The following is a 22,812-nucleotide window of genomic DNA, read 5'->3' on the forward strand; positions in this document are numbered from 1 at the left end:
AGCAAGGATGAAGAAGTGACATCCTTTTGCATCTGCTCTGACAACTCCACCAGGTTGCGATTAATGCTCGAAAAAGCAGTCCTGTTGGAAAGACCAAGGTGACTCCCCCCGTGACACGGGGGCCCGCGTGGCCTGACCTTTAACTGCACTGGAGCGCTATTCTTTCCATTGCCTTTATGACCGGACTTGGACTTGAAACTGCCGGGCCTTACTCCACTACCAACCTCCATCTCCCCTTTCCTTGCACAGCCTTAGAACATGCAAACCTATCTTATCCCGCAGGCTTCCACCGAGTCCGAATGCCAGCTGCACGCGAGTGACTGGTCGTCGCCCCGAGCGCGGTCCCTAAGTTAGAGACCCGTGGCCGCTCGCGGACCTGCCCTCCGCCCCCGCCGGGCGTCCCTCCCAGCGCTAGGGCCCCGCGGGCAAGGGCTGGTCCGAGGGACACAAAGTTTTGGGAATCTGGTGGCTTCAGACCTTTGATCGCCACTTTCTAACTGTCTTTCAAACCTTTTGCCTTGTAACAGTTGCAGGCTGCGGTTTCGCTGTCTGTGCGAGGTGACTCACAGCGCTGCGCGCCCGGAGGGGGATGCGATCACCCGCACCAAGCCACCTCCTGACTTCCTGCACCGCTTATCAGCCAAGCCATCGGCCACGAGCTGACATTTCAGCATTCAGAAGCTCCCTGCCCCCACCTCCAAAAAGGGGGAAAAAAAAAAAAAGTGACAGGAGGAGAAAAGGGCTAATTTGGCAATAGTTTGCTCTTGCTGTTTGGCCTGGAGAAAGACATTCAAAGTGGTGGAAGATTGTTTAGTAACAGCTGGCGAGCACCAGGGTGTGAGGCTGATTTTCAGATATGACAGGCACTTACAGGAATGCTGCCAGATACAGCTGTTTAAAAGCCTTAATAAACAGCAAGTCAATACTAATCTTTGCCAAATTAATCTTTTCCCTGACAGCCCATCAGAGCAATTATGCTTAGGCTTATTGTAAACACACAATTGTCAAACAGGGACGCTGCAGCCTTTAAAATACTGCCTCTTGGTTTGTAGTCTTTCTTCAGCAGGGTTTGTTGTTTCTTCTGTAGCACGAGAAGGCTTCCCATTTTATTTTGCAGCCACTATTGCTTTTTTTTTTTTTCTGGCCTCGGGTCAGTGTGAATGAAATTTCATTTTCAAACGTCTTTGCTAGCAAGCTGTTAATAAAATGTGAAATGACGACAGTCAACAGGATTCGTGCTGGTGGGCTCCTTTAATGAGGCGCAATTGTGACCAGTGCAGAAATATAACATGACATTGTCCTCTGTCGTCTCCGGGTCCCAGGACGAGAACTTCATCTTTGCTCCTTACCTCTGCAGTGTAATCTGGCTCCGGGTACACACAAGTGAGAAATGAGAAGGCAAAGTCTAATGTCTCTGTATGCACATGTATTGCAAAGTATGTGTGTGTTGTTGGTTCAGGGGTGTCCCTCCCTCCCAGCCTTCCTCCTTTGTGACTGGTGACATCAGGAAGCCCTTCCGTGCCTCCTCCATCCCCACCCTCCACCCCCATGCCCTTTCTCCCAGCAATAGGCTTGTGTAAGGATTTGGAAACTTTTCTGTTAGGTCAAGGCGTATCCCTGATGGCACCTGGTTCTGAAGCTCCTTTTGGGAGTCTTAAAAGCTAGGACAATTTCTTCTTACCTGCCATGATTTAGCCAGAGTCCAGGAACTATGATCTTTTATTTATTTCATCAAGTCACACTAGGACTTGGCAATCAGAAAAAAAAAAAATCAGCGCGTGGTTTATCGATGCTTTAGTTTAGCATCCTATACACTTGTCTCCTGAAATTTCTCTCCTGCACTCAACACTCCTACTTGTCTAGCACCTTTTTTCTCCTTTGCTTCTTGTTTTCTTGATGTGACTAGTGTGTATTCTTTTAGTTTTGCAACTAGGAACTCCTGTTCAATTACATAGACTAAAAGGAAAAAAGTGGCACAACTCATTTTGAAATTCTTTGTTATCTTTTTCTAAGCTTAGATTTCTTAGTGGAAAGGTTCCATTCTTCATCGCTCCTGATGCTTGTCTGCAGTGTCTAATGCCCTTCTATAATTTAAAGAGCTTTTAAATCGTCAAGTAAACATCACACAATTCCTGTTGAGGATAATCTGTGATGTTTCACTGATCTTTCTATATATCATTGCATTTGTTGTGCACCTACTATGTGCTATGGCATTCCAAGTTGTTCTGGAAGCTAAGATATATTCTGTTTTAGGAAAACAAGGAGGAATTTGTACGGTGGGGTGACTGACTCATGAATTCACCCATCAAGTGACTCAGTGCGAGTTAAGTTTGGAAGTTAAACTCACGATGCGAATTCTGTATTGTGCCTTGCCAGTATTTCAATGTTCAGTCATCAGCAAAAGAGATGAAATTCTGTTTTTCTGTTACCTTAAAATGAGAGTTATGAAAGAAACAGGAAAGTGAAGCTCAAATCCCCTTTCAACAAATAAACATTAAGAGAACATCTGTGTGTAACAAAAACTTTAGGATGTTTATTTGGGATGTACTGGAATCTGGCAATTTAAAAAATTCCTAATTTAGTGTAGCTGTCTATGACTGATTTGAAGGGAGGTAGGTATCTTGCAAACAAACAAAACTGATTACTTCTTTGAATATTTCCCCCTAGGACTTCGTAAAGAACTGACTCCATGTGAAATCCTACCTAAAGTTACAGCGCAAACCCCATCATCTTTAGTTCCAAAGCACATTGGGTGGAATCAAATGAAATTGCCATCTTTGGTAGGTAAAAGGGTAAAATATTGGCAATTTCATATGACAGTCAATTTGCCATTCAAATGAGTAGGGCAACCCTTTTGCAAAAGGCAAGAGATCCATAGAGAAAGGTAACTGTTTATTTTTCTGATTTTGAATTTATGAATAAAAAATATGTCTTAGTGATGAATCCAAGCCAGGACATACTGTGCCATGTAGCCCTGGCTGTCTGAAGGCCACTCATAGCCCATTTCTGATGGGTTCTGTTCCTTTAAGGCAACAAATGAAAACAATCACAGAGACCTTTTGTTCTTAGCTATGTTCACTATAAACTGTAAGTCATTACCTGACCAATTCTCCATTGTCCACTCATTCATGTTTGAATGGGAATTAGGTTTTTGAATTATTCTTCTTGTGTATGTTACAGACACAAATCAACCCTCTTCTAACCCCTGGGACACTTTTTTTTTTTTTCTGATTACTTATAATTTTGACTTTGATATGTTGGTAAGGATACTCTATGTCCAGTTTTATTGCTGAATTTCCCAGAATGCCTTTTTCTGAGGTCCGGGAATCCTGCTGAGTGCCATAGTGGGGGACCTCAGTGTACGCCACCTCTGTTCCTTGGAGTTACAAGCTATAAGCTACTGTGCCCAGGCTGGATGCTGGCTTCCTCGGAGGTGGAGGTTTCTCAAGCAACATCTCACAGTCCTAGAGCTCACAGTCCTAGAGTCCAAACTGATGGAGCTCTAGGTTTATGAGAGGGCATTCTTAGTGCTTCTGGAAAAAGCATCTGTGGCTGTGATAGGCATTAATTCCTACTCTGCTTCATCACTCCTGCCATGAAATGTACTTGGAATTTGTCATCTGACTGGGTCTGTCCTTTAGAGACTGATGGATATTCAAATAGAATACGGTCACGCATGGTAATAATTTTTATTTATGACGTACTTTCTTTTATTTACATTTTTTTTTTTACCCTTTTTTGGTATCGAGTTTTAACACTCTCTCTACCCTGGTTGCACACCTGCTCTAGAAAAGCTGTAAACAACATCGTACTTCCCTGTACAAACTGCCTGTCAAAGTCAAAGCTGGTTGTTCTCATCCCGGTAATTACCTCCTCAGTTTAGACTTAATGCAAGTGAAAATTTTACTTTATCATAATATAATAAATAAAAGACATTAAGTAATTAGTAGTGCTGGTATATTTCTAAAATACTAAACAGACAAACAATAAACTGTGAACTTAATCACATGAGTTCTTATACAGTTTCAAGACAGGAAAATTAGAGCTCTCAGCTACAGTCATTTTAATAATCACATTGGATCTGCATTATTTATTAGTTATTACATGCTCAAGTGATTCAAGGTTGTACAATGCCTAAAATCATTCCAAAGCAAGCATACCTTTTGTCTTTTTAACTCTGACTGGATTACACAATGCATATATTTGTATTTAGTTAAATTGCTAAGTTTATTTCACACATTCCATGAAAGAGACATCAGTCATCCTCTTGATTTCCAACCAGACCAGCTTTCTTTATGCAATCCCCTGTAAGGGAGTAATTTGCTAGCTCTTCCTGATATAAAAGCTATGCAAACCTTCAGCCAGATTCTCAAACCTTTTGGTTCCCTAGCAAATCTCTAGTACTCTCTGAATTCTCTTGGAAGACTTCAGAATTCTGGAAAGAGAAGTAGCTTGTAGAGGCACAAAAGACAGCAAGAATCTCAATTTCTGTCAATAGCTTTCAAATTTGGAATGCTTTCTTTTTCTTTTTTGCTGTCTGGTTACTCACCTTTCATTTGTAGGCATATTCTCCAGAGTACGCTCTCCTGTTCCTGCCTCCCACCCCTGCTTTAATTCCTAAATGTTTTCTGGATTTTGTGAAAAGCATGCAGCTTGAGGAATTTTAGGTGATGAGATTTCAATGGTTTTTTTTTTTTTTTTCTTTTTCTTGGAGGAGAGTTTACAGAATTGACCCAAACCAGCTGAGAACCAAGAAGCAACCCTTTTCAGATCAAGTACCCATCTGTTTAGTCTTGGAGCTTGTGTGACTTTTAGGGCAATTCTCTGTCATATTGTACGAAGAAAGAAAGTTCTTAGATATCAGGTTTTTGTTTGCGTCAACCAAAGAAAGGTAGAAATAAGGATTGGTTACTTTAATTTGCTGCTAAATGAAAAGTAGGTTTGGCTTTATTCATGTCACTGTAAAAACTAAATAATAAAGTATTCACACCAAGCGTGAATTTTTTTTTTTGCCAGCAAAAGTTAAAACATCAAAGAAACCTCTTTCGAATACTAACAAATTTACTTACAAACACCTATATTTATTATTTCATAAATAGGCGCAACAGGTTCCATAAAAAAAGATTAAATACAGACACAGTATGAAGAAACAATAATACAGAGCCATATGTAAAGGTTATAATTTAGCTGTTTCCAATCTGTTTCTGCATCTAATAAAATACCAGGTAAGCATTTGGCAGTTTTATACATAAAAGGACTTAAATGACATTTACTAACCATTACACAAAAAGTGATACAAAAAAGCAATTTTTCTGCAGTACAAAATAAATGTGTTTGCGCTTCCCTTAACACTAGTTTCTTTTTTGTCTGGTCAATGAGACAAAGCCAATTTTGTTTTTAAATTAAAATCATTTGGGAATACGTTTTTTTTTTCAAATATTTTGAAAATATAGAACTATTAGTCAGTTGTTTTAAAAATGAAGTAAAAATATGAATGTTTGCCAATTTAACCCCTATTGTGAAATCAATAAACTGGAATGAGCCAGTTTCAAATTACAATTTAGCTACAAAAACATTCACATTTTATACTCTAGGAGAGTGTGACATAGATGCTATTTACAAACTTGCTATGATTGCTACATCAAGCCATTTAAAAAGTCTTTAGTAGTTTCATATAAACACCCATTATGAAAACCAATGGAAAATCCAGGACTTTTATCCGAGACATCTACAGTTGCTAAGGCAGTTACTATAGCGCAGCACTTCACAGCAAAAAACCAACATAAAATCTGAATGGTCCAAATCTCCTTCAGGGAAGAAGAAAAACAATGTCCATAAGGGATTAAAAAAATAATAAAGAAGCATGACTATTTCTTCCAGAGTGGGTGACCCACAAGCTCAAATGGTCCTAAGTGCTTAGCAACTTGTATTTTCTAATAAAATGGAGAACTGCCTTGGCTGTACAAAGCAATCCACGGTGAAAAGACTTCCCTGAATTCCTCAGTGGAAAGAAGAGGTGTTCAGACTTTCAGGTAAGGTACAGTGCTTTGTCCCTCTGCATGCCCCTGTATGAAGAGAAAACAGACAGGCAATGCCCTGTTATAAGACTAGAGCTACAGGTGACCGCGGGGGTGGGGAGTGGGGGGTGGAGGTTGGGGGGGTGGGGGGTGTGTGTGTGGCTGTGGATCTGTTCTAGCTTGAGGGATGGAGAGGGGCACCGGGGATGGGCCCAGGCCAATCGGACAGGGATCTACAGGCATTTCTTTATTCCTGGAATGGCTAGAACTGCTTAAAGACCTCCGGACTGATGTCTTCTGCTTTCAGCAACAGGGAGCCGGTCCAGATCAGCTTTTAGGAAGCAGGGAGGAAGGACGACGGTCCACGTAGGAGGGAGCAGGGCACGCGGAGCATGCAATGAGGCCCGCGGTCCACCAGGTGGCGGTGGCCCGCCGCTTACCCACTACTACAGTAGTCGTTATTCCAGTCCACCGGCTGGGCGGGAGGGTTTCTGCACCCAGAACGCACATACTCCATTGCTTGGGTTACCACTTGTGCAGCTGTGGATGTAGGATTGATTATAGTCTGATAGTCGGGTTGAAGAGTAAATCCCTGAAAGGGAAAGCACATCCACAAATAAGGATCAGAGTGCCTTTTTAGGAAGAGAAGCCCCTAAATATTTATCCATTGTTTGCAAACACAACTACGGCCTTCTTAGTGTCTTTTGCAAGGGCAAACGTATCCAGAGGGCCCAGAGAACTTAAAACAAAGGTAGAAAAGAAGTGCCCACAGGCCCATTCTTATCTTTCCTTCAGTGAACCATGTGTGAGAAAACCTTTAATTATATACTCTTGAGCTGATAAACTGAATTGAGAAACAATTTAAAATATGGAGAGGCCAAACTCAATCAGAACAAAGGGAAAAAGACCTAACCCCTCAGTTTATGTTTTCCATCAAACCTAAGGATACATTAATAGTTAATCCCCAGAATATGCAACAGAATCTTTTTTGAAGGATTCAGGCAGCAGGTGGCTGAGTGTTTTATTAGACTACACCTATTCACATATTGTTCTCGAAACCCGTTTTCTTCATTCAATCACAAAGGGACCATCTGCTTCTTCTTTTATTTGTACTTCTTTCTCAGCTAAAAAATTTCAACCAAAGCTTTTTAACAGTTGTTGGACTAATATAAGGAAAGAGATTCAAAGCAACTTGCCACTGGAAAACACAGAGAAGGAAAAGTCTAAGACAGAGCAAATATTTTTTAATTGAAAAGTCTATTAACTGGCAAATAATAATCAGACTTCAGGAAGATTCCTCTAATACACTGGTATGGTGAAGTGTTGACTTTTAATCCTTGCAAAGCTATTAAAAATTCAAGGACAGAATCTCTGAAGTATATAGCTATATCTGGTAAACAAAAAGCATTATACACTAGATTTATTTTTAGCTTATCTGGTGAATTTAAGAGCAGCATAGGCAAGCTTTGCTGGAAATGACAAAAAAAAAAAAAAGCAACTTAATTAATCTCGTGGTTGTCTCTGCTGTGGATTTTATACATGGTTTTTAACCACAGAAAAATCAAGAGATTTAAAAAGGAGCCATTTCCCATTTACTTGCTTTGGAAGGCATAATACTGAGTTTTTACTGTTTTTGCTTTTGTTTTTGTTTTAACTCAGCAGAATGATCAGAGGATTGATTTTTAAGGATATTTCCTTAGACTCTGATTCCTGTTTCAGTGTCCCTTGGGGAAACAAAGGTACCTATTATCAAATGTCTTCCATTCTCCATTTTGGCTTTAAGGTATTAATTTATTTTCCATTCCAGTGATAAAGACTGCAAGCCAATGTCCACACTAACTCCCACCAAAACTGTGGATGAAAGACAAACCTTTGAATGATTAGAAACACATCACTGAAAGGTAGAGAATTCAGCTAGCCTGGCTATTTGACTTCACACAGACTAAAAGGAAGAGAATGTTCCTCATTTAACAACTGGTTTGTGGAAAATAAGTATGTTTGTGTAGACAACCCTGCAGCTCAAGCCATAAACATTTTCCAAAAGAGGAAAGTGAAAAGTAAGAAGTATAACTAGATGTTTGATTCTCCAGTCCTTTCCTGGCTGACTTACTTTCTTTGTCCAGACCAGGTTATATCTCTGTCACACAACGAGTCCCACTGGCTTCGATAAAATGTATTCATTCCATTATGGTCCTAGAATATTATCTTTTTTTCTTTCTTTTTTTTTAATATTTTTTTCTTTATTTATTTATGATAGTCACAGAGAGAGAGAGAGAGAGAGGCAGAGACACAGGCAGAGGGAGAAGCAGGCTCCATGCACCGGGAGCCCCACGTGGGATTCGATCCCAGGTCTCCAGGATCGCACCCTGGGCCAAAGGCAGGCGCCAAACCGCTGCGCCACCCAGGGATCCCCTTTTTTTCTTTCTTAAGTAGGCTCCATACCCAGTGCAGAGCCCAACGCAGGTCTCGAACTTATGACCCTGAGATCAAGACCCTAGCTGAGACCAAGAGCTGGATGATCAACTGACTGAGCCACCCTATATATAGTCTTTGTGGGCTTATCATCCAGCTCACTTGATTTTTTTCCTTAGGGTATAGTGTGTTACTGGGGAAACAGCAGGACAAAACTCTTAAGGAGAGGAGCCTTCTGTTGACTTCCATTTTAGCCCTTGTCTTAAAGCCTCTGGCCATGGGGACTTGCGATCAGAGAGTGTGTGCATTGGTTACTGGCTATTCTCAGGTCTAGCCTATAGTAGTGGCTGAATAAATCATATTTTTCAGTGAATAAAGTTAAACACAGAGTACTGTTGGGAAGGCATGGAGTGTATAAATGTGTAAATTCCAGGGCCTTTCCTATGTTTTTTTTTTTTTTTTAAGATTTTATTTATTTATTCATGAGAGACACACAGAGAGAGAGAGGCAGAGACACAGGCAGAGGGAGAAGCAGGCTTCATGCAGGAAGCCTGATATGGGACTCGATCCCGGGTCTCCAGGATCATAGCCTGGACTGAAGGCAGCGCTAAACCGCTGAGCCACCCAGGCTGCCCCTTTCCTGTGGTTTAATGCAACGTTTTCCATATTGGATTTTTGCACAATGGACAAAACATAACCTAAAAGTAAACAAGTGCCAAAAAAAAAAAAAAAAAAAAAGAAAAGAGTAGTTGGAAATATCCTGAGTTAGTTGCAGGCATACCAATAGATGAGAGAGCAAATAACAAAAACAAACCAACTCCCTTCTACCCAACCCTACACAAATCACAATCAACAACAGAAAGCACCATTGCTTTTTTCCCATCAAATGAAAATGGTTCCTCAAGGTTGGGTAAGAGACTATCAGGAGAATACTAACCTTCGAGCTATTAGTTTAAGATTAAATGGGTAACTTCAGTTTATAAAACCAAATTTATCTGTCATCTACAAAGTTCAAAGATTGAAAATTCAACTAACCTCAATGTCTAAATTTAATATCAGTAACATCAAACCAAGGATCAAGAAAAATATGAGTAAAGCCTGAAGTAACATTATTTTACATGCTCTTGACTTGGAAAATGCAAAAAAATTTTTTTTTTTTTACTAATAAAGAGCTCTAGGTTGAACCTAGAGCTAAGAACGTTTTTATTATTGATGTAAATATGAAACAACAGTGATGATACACATTTTTGGAAAATGTTTGCTTAGCGGTCTAATTAAACAAGGCTGAATATTTTGCATTTTAATGCTCAAGAGAAAAATCACCAACTGTTTCGTAGCATGCCTGGAATTTTAAATTTCATTTTCTGGTGCCAGATTGAAATAAAAATAGAAAACGTGATAAAGATTGATTTGATGTCAGAAGGGACATTTGCTCTTTAATTAGATTTCTGTAGCCCTAGCAGTTTTGTTGTGCCACCATTGCAAGTCCTAAAAAGCCTGTAGCACAACCAAACAGTGATCCTCATATCCACACTTTACTGGGAACTAATTTCATTTCCTGCCTGTCTGGAGAGGTATTTTCAACAGGCATCAATGTTTTTGTCTTCGCAACTGATTTATTCATCAATCTCAATGTGATTTTTTTAAACCTTTAAATTACACCCAAATCCTAAAGCAGCTGTTTATTACATGAGGAAATTGAAAATCTGTCTGTGTGATATCATACAAAGATTTTTTCTTAAGGTTATAAAGGAAGTTGACAGATATTAATGATTTTTTTTCTTGTGACCTCATTCGACAATATAGTGAACAGAAAAAAAAAAAAGCAAGGAAACTGGACCAAAAAAAAAAAAAAAAAAAAAGGCAGCTCCATGGGTTTGGTGTATAAAATATTATTCTAGAAAAAATGAAACTATTATTCCTGGTGGACTATACAATCGTTTTTGTAGGATATATTCATTTTTCAGAAGGATAATAAAATAGCTAAAGTAATACTGAAATATGAGATTATTTTAAAAATACGGTAGCCATTTACTTGCTTTCTCTCTCTCTCTTTCTTTCTTTTTTTTTTTTTTCTTTTCATGTGAACATGGTCCCTGCACCCGGAAGCAAACATCTTCAGGATAAAAACCAACTTTGAGAACTTGAACATTGGCCTGCAGACTGTTAAGGTTTTAATAAATTGAGTTACATCATTGCTAACAACTTTTTAATCCTGATTTTAGATTATCAACTTGTTGCAGATGTCAGTCTCTTGACCTGAGGATCCTACTCCAATGACCTGCCCATGACCCTGACCTCATTCCCCATGGCTCTCCCCTAATTCACTGTACTCCTCACTGGCCTCCTTCCCAGGTCCTGGACCAGCCCTGCTCATTACCAAAGGGGTCCTTCCAGCCTTAAACTCCTCTCTACTTCTGGCCTCTGCTGGTTTTCCCTACCTACTCTTCCTACATCCATCTGTCCATTCATCCTATATCTGTCAGTCTGTCTATCTATCTATCTATCTATCTATCTATCTATCTATCTATCTATCTATGACGGAATGAGAGAGAAAGCAGGAGCGGGGAGAGGGAGAAGCAGACAAGCAGACTTGTTGCTGAGCAGGAAGCCCGATCCCAGGACTCTGGGATCATGATCTGGGCCAGAGGCAGATGCCTAACCTACTGGGCTACCCAGCTCCCACCCCCATCCCAACCTTCTGATTCCTATAGGCTGCTTTCTCTTCTCTGCCTTCACTTGTCTCTGCCAGCCCTCCACAGGGGCTTTCTTTATCCATTTTGGCTAAAGGTGCTATGTCTCTGCACAATCTGCAGTTTGAATTCCTGTTCAGTTTTTTTTTCCCCCCACAAGATCTTACTAATTTATCTGTTTATCTTTATTACCACCACTACACCACCACCACTCTCCAACTCTGATGTCAGCTGCATGGGGACAGAGGCCTCATTACCTGTTCTCATTTACCTTTTAATTTCCAGAGCTTAGACAGTGCCTGGCATATGCTAGGGGTTCAGTTAATCTTTTCTGAATAAATGCAATTAAAAAAATGCTTCCAAAGAACTGAGATTCTACAAACTAACCTATAACATCTTCTGGTATTTAAACATTTCTGTTACTCATTTTTTAATTGCTTACTTGTTCATTTGTCCATTCAACAGTGATTTCACTTCACCCACTGTGATCAAGGCATTGTTAAAAGTGACGTTAGTCACTGTAGTCTTTTAGCTATTTACTCTGCATTTGGGGATCATGCCATTTTGTCTTCTATTATTTTTTTATTTTTTTATTTTTTTGTCTTCTATTATTAATGTAGATTGAAATCAGGTCCTACCATCTCGGTAAGAATACTTTTTGAGATACACTAATAGAACTGACTTAAAGATTGATGAATAACGTGTCCAATGTAATCTGTTCTATTTTTTCCTATTCAGTTCTGATTCTCTATAGAAAGACAAATCTCTTGAGTTTTTACATGTGGCCTTATGTAATTCTGAAATGTCTGAAAACTACTCAGGATCACAGCTCGCTCATCCAAGGTGTTTGTATAGGTTGAGAAAGGAACCATCTCAGAGCAGATATATTAGAAGAAAGTGTCCTTTCTGGAGAGAGCTCTAGCCCTCAACTTGGTGGTGGGGACTGTGCTTTCCCTATTCTTTTCTCTGGGAAGAAACAGACTCATGCTAGAAGGTGGTGAGCAGAACACCTGCCCTCAGCCAGGCAGCACCACAGGCAGGAGTCAATCCAACAATGTAGGGTTGAGTTCCTCAAACTATTCATTCTTTACACAAACACTACTGGCTCATTCACATGCAAGGACACCCAAGAGTGTCCCTTTTATTGCAAGTGACCTCTGCTAGAAAGAGTGGAAATTTGGCTCTAGGAATGTCAGACACCACTGTGGACAAGGCATGATGCCAGACTTTTCCCCAGTCTTCTTCCCTAGTGAATCGAGAGCTAGTCTGTTGAATATGGATAAGTAAGACATCAGAGCTTTATCAATATCTTTGGCTTAGGGACCAGGTAAGACTTTGGTGAAGAGACTTTGGGCCATTTGCGCTCTATCATTTTAATCTTAGAGCTAACAAGGATTTAAAGGCCATCCAAAATCTTGGGAGACAGGTTTTCTAAGACAAAACTGGTCATAGTCTATAAGAATGACTATGAGAGGCAGCAGGCCTAGCAGAGAAGAATCCAGGCTCTGATTTCTGAACAGACCTGGGTTTTAAATTCCAGCACTCTTATGGGCATATGACTTAACTCCGCCAAGCATGAGTTTCCTTGCTTGTAAAATAAAGATAATGCTAGTTCCTGCACTATAATTTTTCTGAAACTAAACACAAGGTAAAGTAACATATTAAGATTTGCTATAGTCAGCTCTCATAAATCTTGCTTACAATTATAATAAAAATAAATTTGGGGGGAAGCACTTATTGGGGCTCCACACTCACTGGGGAGTCTGCTTGAGATTTCTCTGCCTCTCCCCCAATCCACACTTTCTATCTGAAAATAAATAAATAACATCTTATAAAAATAAATTTTGGGGTAGTATATTTGGTTCTTATTCTTCCTCTTCTCCACCCCACCCTGGTCCAACTATAGACTCAAATTCCACAGAGGGTTAGATATCAGTTCTCAATAGGAAGCTTTTGTTTGCATATTTATTTATAGCTTTGGGAACAACAGAGAAATTGGATTATAAAAGTGATAGATGAATTTGACATGATTTGTAGTTTTTACCTTGATTTACAGTTTTAAAACAAGTTTTCAGGATTCTTGACTACTTCATGTTGAGTTTTGTTTGTACCATTTGCTCATTTTAAAATTTTAAAATAACACCAAATCCTAAAAGAAAATTTGACTTCAAAGGACAGTTAGGCTAAGATTGCACACAAATAGTTTCAGTGATTGGGGAGTATAGACAGAGAGGCTTCCAAACTTCCTGTGCTTTCTGATTTGTGCAGAAGCCATATATCCATTTTTAAATGAAACTCCAGTTAACATTTTTATTTCTTAGTACTTTAAAGGTTGTATCTATCTGATATTTCTGAACATCCAAAAACAATGGGTCTTATTTCATTTTGCAGCATTTATTGGACTCAACAGGCAAACCAAGCAAGACTTTCCAAACAATTTTTTTTTTTTAATGTAGAATCCTCAGGCCCAAAGAGGTCTTTAGTAGGAATTGGTGCCTCAAAATTACAAATGTACTTTACTCAAGGAGCCGAAAACAAGGAGGGTGATTAGAAATGTGATTTCTGGGCAGCCCCAGTGGCCCAGTGGTTTGGCACCGCCTTCAGTCCAGGTCGTGATCCTGGGGAACCTGGATCAAGTCCCACCTCAGGCTCCCTGCATGGAGCCTGCTTCTCCCTCTGCCTGTGTCTCTGCCTCTCTCTGTCTCTGTGTGTGTGTGTGTCTGTCATGAATAAATAAATAAAATCTTTTAAAAAAAGAAATAAATGTGATTTCTAGAAATGTGGTGAGAAGCCAGCGAGAGATTAGGAAAAGAAGAAGCAATCCATTGTTGTGATCGTATAATGCCTAAACTCACCACCTGTAAATTATTATTTTTCAGAAAAGAAGCTATTTGTTGATTATCTTCCATTTATTCTCCATTAAACAGAACAGAACACACATATTCCCCCTCTTTAGCCAGAAGAGTCCAGAGCGCGAGCACATACCTGCTGCATGGTCGGTGAGTGTAAGGCAGACTGGACCTGCATGGGGAGCTGGTTCCCAAGGGGCTGCTGCATGGCGAGTGGCTGGTGCTGCTGCATGTTGAGATGCTGGTGAAGAGGTGGGCTGATCTGGAGGGGAGGAGGGGGGGACACGGCCATGTTTGCTATAGAGACAGTCACTGGCATTTGGTTATTCGGCTTGGGGGCTATGCTCCTGGGGAGACTGGGATGCATAGCAGTTAGGTGAGGATTCATTCCTGGTTGTTGGTGGTAGTGGGAACTTAGGTACAGAGCTGAGTGGGCCTGGCTGGGCCCATGGAACACTGACGGCTTTGAGTTGATCAGCTGGGGAGGTTGAGATGTCTTAACATCAACAGGTTCACTGTAGCTCTGTTGAGGAAACAAACAAGAGCAGAGTTCAGAGACGGACACACGGGCTGTTGACTTCTAGCAGCAAGGTGCTCAGTGAGTGTCCGCGGGACCTCCCACGGGAATCAACACCTGTTACTCTTCTTGCCTCTTATCTAAGAAGTCCTCCACCATTATTTGTAATGCAACTTATACAAACCTGAGCTTAATTTGCCTCTTTGTGAAATCTAAAACGATCTCCAGGGCACCTGGGTGGCTCAGTGGTTGAGCATCTGCCTTCAGCTCAGGTGGTGATCCCCGGGGTCCTGGGATCGAGTCCCACATCAGACTCCCTGAAGGGAGCTTGCTTTTCCCTCTGCCTCTCTCTGTGTGTCTCTCATTAATAAGCAAAATCTTTAAAACAACAACAACAACAATTTCTAATGACTTTTTTTTTCTTTATCTAAATGCAAGCTCTAACTTGGTGGCTTCTCTCATCATGCAGACAATGAACAAGATGATGGTCGTGGGGTGGGGGTAGGGGATGTCATCAGTGCCTTGATCTGAAATACAAGTATAGCTCACTTGGAAAGTAATTCAGTTCAGGGGTTCTTTTATTGATTGTATGTTTCATTTTTTATGTTTCCTTTTTATATTCTTAAGGAGCCTTGGCCTAGATATTTGCACAAAGAAAACAAAGCTGGTTGATGGAAATGAATATGGGAAAAGGAGTTCTGAAATACCTTTCTGAAGTCATATAAAACCACATTAATATAGCTTCTAAGTAACCATAGAATTCATCTTGATTTTTTAAAGAAGTTGGTGATGAATTGTCCCCCATAATGAACAGGATAAAAATAATCTCTCTTAGAAATTTTTGACTCCATCAAAATTAATACAATTTTGCCCTAATTTTTTTTATACCTTCATGAGGCCATTTCCTAATAATCTTTTCATTGACTTAAAAACTAGACCTATCAGTGGGAGCTGAAAAGAATCAAGAATTAACCCTGAAGTGTTTCTTCTGGGGCAAGAACCTACCTCCTACTTTTGCTGAGAGGAAGAGGTTAATAAAATAAACAGGGAGAAGTGAAAACAGCTGGGGAAGGAACATACTACCATGTCCTTCTGGAAAAAAAAAAAGTTGCTTTGTCAAAATAATGTCTTGAGAATGCAAATATCCTTATTCTGCAAACTTGATATCATGCTTATTCCATTTATGAGTCAAATGAGTTCTTGGTACGATCTGTGGCAGGGTTTTCTGAAACCCTCTTGCAACACGCAGCACCATCCATCAATGGACCTGCCTGTTAGGGACACTGGTCATCATGCAAGATGACCCGAAACACAACGTGGGAACTTCATTTCAAAAGTCAGCCTAGAACACTGCTAGCAGTGCAACTCATTTTTCCCCATTAGTGTAGGAAAATGAAATGAAAACCACAATGAGAACCATGGTGTGTCTATGTGCGGACTCAGAAAGGTAGGCTGGGGTAAACCAATGATCAGCCCCTTACAGTCTCTCTCCAGAGGAAGGACACAACTGACCTCCATGAAAATATACCAAGCTATGGAATCTGGGGTCCTGGGAACCCCTCTGAAGAAACCTCTCCTTATAATATTTATCCCTGTGTCCATTTTGATGCTGCCTTATGAAACAGGAACGGACATTCAGACTTCCTGTCTTCTGTATTAACATTAAAAATGTCAGAAATTGTTCACACATATTTTTAAGGGATGGCTTTGGAAGAAAGAAGCTTTGTGAAATGCAGGACTTAAATGGTGCTTTCAATTAAAAAAAAAGTAGTAGTTTTGTTTTGTTTTTTGTTTTTTTTTTTTGCTTCCACTTAAAAATTCTATTGCTGATGTGCAGAGTAGTGAACAATTCAAGGGAAAGGTCAAATAGGTTAATTCCGGCTGTGTAAACAGTGACTAGTTCTACATTAGAATAACATGTATTGCAGTGATATGCCTCGAAAATCATTCCATATATGCCAAGAAGATTATGTGTTGATTGTGTGTCTGTGTGGTTAAGTCATCCGGGAAAGTGGTTTCATTGTGTTTACTGCCTCCTCCTTAGCCTGCTGCACAAGGGCTAATTTCCTACTTAGTCACATACTGCATCAAGTCCCTACAGGAAAAGAACTATTACACATGATAGATATCTATAAAATTTAATACATGTGAGTGCATCTTTATTTCTTGCTTTATAGATGTTTTTAATTTAAATAGAAGAAAAATCACTCACATGGCCCATACTATCAAAGCTCTGAAATACGTGGATTGTAAAATGTCTTCATTTTTATTTCTCTAGCCAATAATCACCTCGTTATCAGGCAATACTGTCCATATAGAGTTTAGAGAGGTCACCTGAACTTGTATATGCATGTGTGTGCATATAAACAAAATGCCCTGAGGTGCGTATGACATGTTGTTCAGACATAATCATACCAACATCCCGGGGATTACAGCAGTGTGATTAAATAAATATATTTGTTAAATTGAACAACCTTCAAGAAATAGACTTAGGCTGCATATAGAATAGAAATGACTAATCCTGGTGAGTCCAGACGCTTGGCCAGCAGAGGGGTCAGCTTCGTGGGCCTGCAGCCAGTCCTGGCAAGAAGTTCCAGGTACAACACCCACGTCACACCTTGACACACACAGTTTCTACATTGTATTGGGAGGTGGGATTTGTGGAAAAATAAATGTCTTAGAAAAAACAAGGTACAGGATAAAACGTGTAGGGGGAAAAGCGAGTGCCTTCAGTATGCTAATGTGTGTGGTGAATCTCCAGCTGAGAATTACAGAAACCTTTTCTCAATGGGTCATTTCATGAGAATCGTCTTCAAGGGAAAACACTAGTTCAGAAGAACTAATAAATTACAAATACACATTTGAAATGGCAAATAGAACTACATTTCAATTTAAATAGTCCTCTCTTGCCTGAAATAAGCTAATTTCTGTTGCCTCAAAATGCATACTTAAATTACACAATCCAGGTGTAATATTACACTAATTTATAGTTTCATGATGCCTGAAAAACCATCTGCATAGTGTAGTTCATATTCTAGGCTAAGGACAGTGACACAATTCCTTGAAGGAATTAGGAAGCTGGGGGCTTCCCAATTACAGCCTAGAAGAGCTAAGGCATGTACATATTAATGGTTTTCTTCAATGGCAAAATCAAAATAAATAATGAACCAAACTCTCCTGAATTCCACGTTTGGAATAATAGCATGTAGTCCACCATATAGAGAGATGATAGATTCTTTCAGAGATGGAGATATAGAGACATAGGTACATAAAGATAGATTCCAACCTAATCTGAGATACTTTTTGCCAACCTTGTGAAGACTATTTTCTCACGGTAATTACACAATACATGTCTATCTGGCTATTTTTCATTTATCTTTTCCACACTAAGGCATGTAAAGATCAGTAATGCCAAACCTATTTCGAACTAGTACTTTTAATCCCTAGACAGACTACCAGCAAATAAATAAGATTCCCCAAAATGGTAAGTTAAACAGCGTTCGAAACATAATTTTTAATATGGAGGGAGGAAGACTTTTGGGAAGTTACATGTTTTCCCTATATTTTCTAAATTGTTGAATATGACAAGATGGATAACGTGTCCAGTGCCTAGCCATGTGCCTATCCACGATAGAAACGCCAGTAGAGGCTCTCTCCCTGTATTCTATCTTTATGACAATAGTTCTGCATCATCAAGGAAGGGATTTCTGTTATGGTAGAAAGTTGTATCTCTGTGTCACATGCATCTGGCATAGTGACAGGACATAGAGAACGCAAACATGTTTGTTGAATGACTGAATGACTGTTCCTGAACAAGACTCCATGCTGTCACTGTTGCCCTTGCTGAAACTCCCTACAAGATCTGCTGTTCCTCTTCCCATTCTTCTTTCCTCACCCCAAAGGGATGAGGAAAGATCTGAAATCCTTGAAAGCTCACAGAATATCAGAGTGGTCTTTTCCACTCTTTTTGATGTCAGCATGAACCATACGTTTCCAGTAGTGATGAGAAATTATAACACTCTGTCCTTTGGTTAGATACCCTGCCCTTTACTCTCCACTGGATCTCGGGTGGATGGTGGGCCACAAGGAAGCTATATTTTGAGATTTTGTATCTTTATGTGGCAAAAAACATGCTTCTGGCTTCACTTCTGGTTAATTCTTAATCAGACTAATACAACAAACTGTCTATTAATTACAGAGCTGCTTTATTGCTTCGAAAGATAGGTAGAATAAGTTCATTTGCCACAGCAAAGTGCCATGAATTCATAATCTGATTAAACCGGAATATGAAGAAATCATAAATTTAATCTACTCTGTCACTTTCTTCTAATTAAACTTTGAAAGTAAGGCTACAATTTTGCAAATCAATTAGATTGTTTATGAAGATCTCTATACCTACCATTCATAAATTAAAAGTGCTTTCTCATATAAACTAAGTAATTTAGACTAGTTTCTATTTTCAAACACACTAACCACCTTTCTTTGGAGGTGTGTCCTTTGGGTAGGTCACCTGGCAAATGTGATTTTACCACTGTATACACAACTGAAAATCTACCCCTGAATCTGGCATTTTTATGGGAGGAATGTGTTTTTCTATTAGTTTCTGAGTAAGTTCTATTTCCTAGTTGCTTTTAGACCACCGATTATGAAAGATGTTTTCTATCAGCAAAATGAGCGTGTGTGTGTGTGTGTGAATAGAGACCTTTTGGGTCTTCTCAATAGAATCTTCCACAAGAGATACAACTCTATAAATCTTAAGATACTTCTTATTAACCACATTGTTGATTATCTGAGATAGTTTCAATCCCATTTACTTTGTATAAAGCAGACAATACTGCATAGTGTATAAATGCCCCCATTCTGGGACGATAAGTGCTATAAAAATGAGACACTGACAAAGCAATTGTTATTTAAAATAGTAAAGTATAAACACAAGACATAAAACTCAGTGGAAGCAACAATATAGGAGTTGTTGAACCAAATCAGATTAATAGTCCATCTAATTTGATTCTTGTTTTCAGCACTGACCAATACTTGATGCACTGGAAATTAAACAAAATTTATGCACCTACTCAATTGTGCATTGTTACTTCCGAAAGGAAAATTCTTCCTGGGCCTTGCAGGTGATTAACTTACACCCTGAAGCATGAGATTTTATTATCTTTAAATCACGATCTGGGCTTACAGAGCTGCAAATTTTATGTTAACAGTCATAAAATAATCCATCCCATTTTCAAATTCAGACCCAGTATTTGTCTCAATAGCTCACCGTGGCATGAGTTCTGTAAGTTATTTCAAACAAAGGGAATCATTTCTCTTGAATTTATTATCCTTCAGTTGAACTTAATGTTGTGATTCTTTGGTATTGGCCATGGCAATAGGGAACTTTCCCAATCTGACTCAATCTTATCCTCCACTGTACATTTTCTAAAAAAGCTTCTATTGTCCCCTGTAACTTTTGGCACCACAGCTTAAGGTACAAATAGTCTCTTATCTGATGTGTGACCTTAGAGTCACGTCTCTGATTACTCTTGACTAACTAGAACATATTCATTCAATTGTTGTCTCCTTCCAGGTTGGCACTTCTTTTTTTTTCTTTTTTAAAAATTTATTGATTTATTTTCAGAGAGAGAGAGAGAGGAAGGCCAGAGAAAGAATCTCAAGCAGACTCCCCACTGAGCACGGAGCCCAACCTGCTTGATCTCACGACCCAAGATCATGACCTGAACCAAAATCAAGACTCGGACGCTTAACCGACTGAGCCTCCCAGGCGCCTCCGAGGTTGGCATTTCTAAGAAGCTGTATGCATATTTCAATAATGCTGCTTTTACTCGGGATATTTGGGAATTTCCCTACTGGAATTCTCTTTAGAGCCTGTGAGACCCTGTTTAACATATCCTCAGACAACTCTTTGTCTTTTGATGGTGAATTTGATTTTTGGAAACAGCTAATCGTCCCTTGAAGCCAGGTTTGTGGGTTAGATGTGGGTGATGTTTGGGAAAAAGAATGAGGTGTGAAAACAATGTAACAAGATTGATTTTCTAATGTGGCTCATAAACTTTTCCTGACTGCAGTTCTAAAAGAGGAGTTTCAAAAATCTTTTGAATTCTGGGAGCAATAATAAAATAAGTTTGTAGCCTCCCAAAGTGACTACTTTGAATGCAACACTCATTTTGGGAATATAAATTCTCGTCTTTGTGGTAAAGTGAAACTAGTTCCAATTGCTTTAAAGTTATACATTCTTTTTCAGCATAATAATTTAGACCCAAGTCTAGGAATTCTTGACTCTATGGAAAACTATATATCCTTCAGCTTTGTTTAATAGCCCAACCCCAATTATCCTAAATGATATGTTCAAGCCAGGGGGCTCTAGCCTTCATAATAGTACATACTCTTCATCCTTGGACTATTCTTACTCTCTAACAGCTCATAGAGACCATTTATTTCAATGAGGAAAGCTGTTTAGATGAGGTTTTTCAAATATCCTGATCATTTCTTATCTTTATAAAAGGATGTATCTATGAAGCAAGTTTTTCTTATTTTAATGTCACTTTTAAAATTCCTTTATATCAAAGCGCTCAGTGGTTGAGCATCTGTCTTTGGATCAGGTTGTGATCCCAGGGTCTTAGGATTGAGTCCCACATCAGGTTCCCTGCAGGGAGCCTGCTTCTCCCTCTGCCTATGTCTCTGACTTTCTCTCTGTGTCTCTCATGAATAAACAAAATCTTTTTAAAAAATTCTTTTATATCAAAGCAGACTTGAAGACAAGTTGAAAATATGAGCCAGCTAAATTTTCTATCACACACAAACTGTTTACACGTACCAACAACATAAAAAATAAAGTTGACAATAATACTAGTGGTAATAATAATAATGATAATAAATAGCTGGTATTTATTAAACACTTCCTGTGTTCAAGATCCTGACTCATGGAATTTGGACAGTGTTTCTGATTTTATCCTCATCGAAACTCTGTGATGTACGTCCTATTGTCTTCTCTGTTTAACAAATGAGTAAGTTAGAGACCTCAGGCAGCTGAATAATTTATATGAAGAAATGGAAGTTAGGAAGAGGGAAACCTGTATTTGAACCCAGATCCACCTGGCCCCAGGGCTTGTGGACTTCATTCCACTCTGAGAACTCTCGGTGTGATGTTGGTGGCATGTTAGGTAAGATTGGTCATGTCCTCGTGGATGGGCCATAGACAGTTGTTGGTGGCACTTTAAAGGCCTTTTAATAGACTTTCCTTGATGCCCTATGCCTTAGAAATCTTTGCCAATCTTTATTTATAAACCTTTGCTTCCTGCTTTTAAATTTCTCTATGGAAAGAAGTTGCATACCCAGTGAATCCAAGAGTTTAATAATGTCCTGTTCAGATCAAATTCCTCCAGTTTGAGATGGTGTCTTTTTCATGCTTTAGAGTCAGTGAAAATGGAGCACAGGTAACCACAGTCCTAGGGCCAAAGCCTGTCATGGGCTTGAACGTGCCTGAGTCTGTTTTTCAGGCTTAGGAATGTCAAATTCTCTCTTCTCAGCTACTACCTTCTGCCCTTTGTTTCTGTCACTTTTGTGGCTTTTTCTTCTGAAATTTCTTCAATTTCTCCCTTTAAATTATAGAGCCAAAGATGGCATAAATTATTCCAGGGTATGACCAGTGTCGTATTTGCCTACTCTGTGTTCCTATTCATGAATTCTTAGATTCCAATGTGCCCACAGAGCATAGTCTCAGAGCAGTCTCCTCTGCTGCCAGGGTCTGTCACTGGCTCCATGGGACCAGGTGATGCAACTGCACGGTTGGAAAAGCAGTGTGTCCCAAACACTCTGCAGGCCCCAGATTCCTCTGAGTGTCTCTGGCCAGCCCTTGGTAATGGGGAATAGGGAGTCACAGTGGGGGTGTGTGTGTGCGAGATTTGGAAAGCTCTACGCCTTCTACTCCTACTTTATTCCCCACCATTAAGTCAGGGCAGCTTTAGTCTTAGCTGTCTAATACATAACAGTTGGCATACAATTTATTGGGGGATAACTACAATTTTATTGTAGTTCTAGAGATATAAATATTTGACAGTCACTCAGGATAGAAAAAAGCCTATAAGCTTTCGAGCAAGATGGCAAAGAGTTTGAGTCCTGTCTGCCACTGCCGGCCTCTCCGTTCTGTGGGCGAATACTTGATCTCTCTGCCTGGAGACCATCTAGAGAATGGGCTAAGTCTTATTTTGTAGGGTTGTTATGATAATGATGAGCAGGGATACATGGAAAATGCCATGCACAGTGTGTGACACACAAGCTACTCTGTAGCAAAAATACTATTTGTATTTGTTATTATT

At 39.5% G+C, this 22,812-nt stretch overlaps 1 protein-coding gene across 5 annotated transcripts in view; it reads right to left on the minus strand.

Moving 5' to 3' along the window:
* Positions 1 to 3,940: 3,940 nt before the first annotated feature.
* The window catches only part of TOX (thymocyte selection associated high mobility group box), a 299,059-nt gene continuing 280,187 nt past the window's right edge, over positions 3,941 to 22,812 (minus strand). For all 5 annotated transcript variants that reach the window (XM_035708521.2, XM_025477802.3, XM_025477801.3 and 2 more), the window contains 3 exons: positions 14,108 to 14,494; positions 6,458 to 6,609; positions 3,941 to 6,065 (listed from right to left, as the gene is read on the minus strand). In XM_035708521.2, the coding sequence (XP_035564414.1) occupies positions 6,029 to 6,065; positions 6,458 to 6,609; positions 14,108 to 14,494 (576 nt within the window). In that variant the 3' untranslated portion in view covers positions 3,941 to 6,028. The remainder of the gene's footprint in view (positions 6,066 to 6,457; positions 6,610 to 14,107; positions 14,495 to 22,812) is intronic.

The sequence above is a fragment of the Canis lupus genome, chromosome 29 (assembly GCF_003254725.2).
Source record: "Canis lupus dingo isolate Sandy chromosome 29, ASM325472v2, whole genome shotgun sequence".
NCBI lineage: Eukaryota > Metazoa > Chordata > Mammalia > Carnivora > Canidae > Canis > Canis lupus.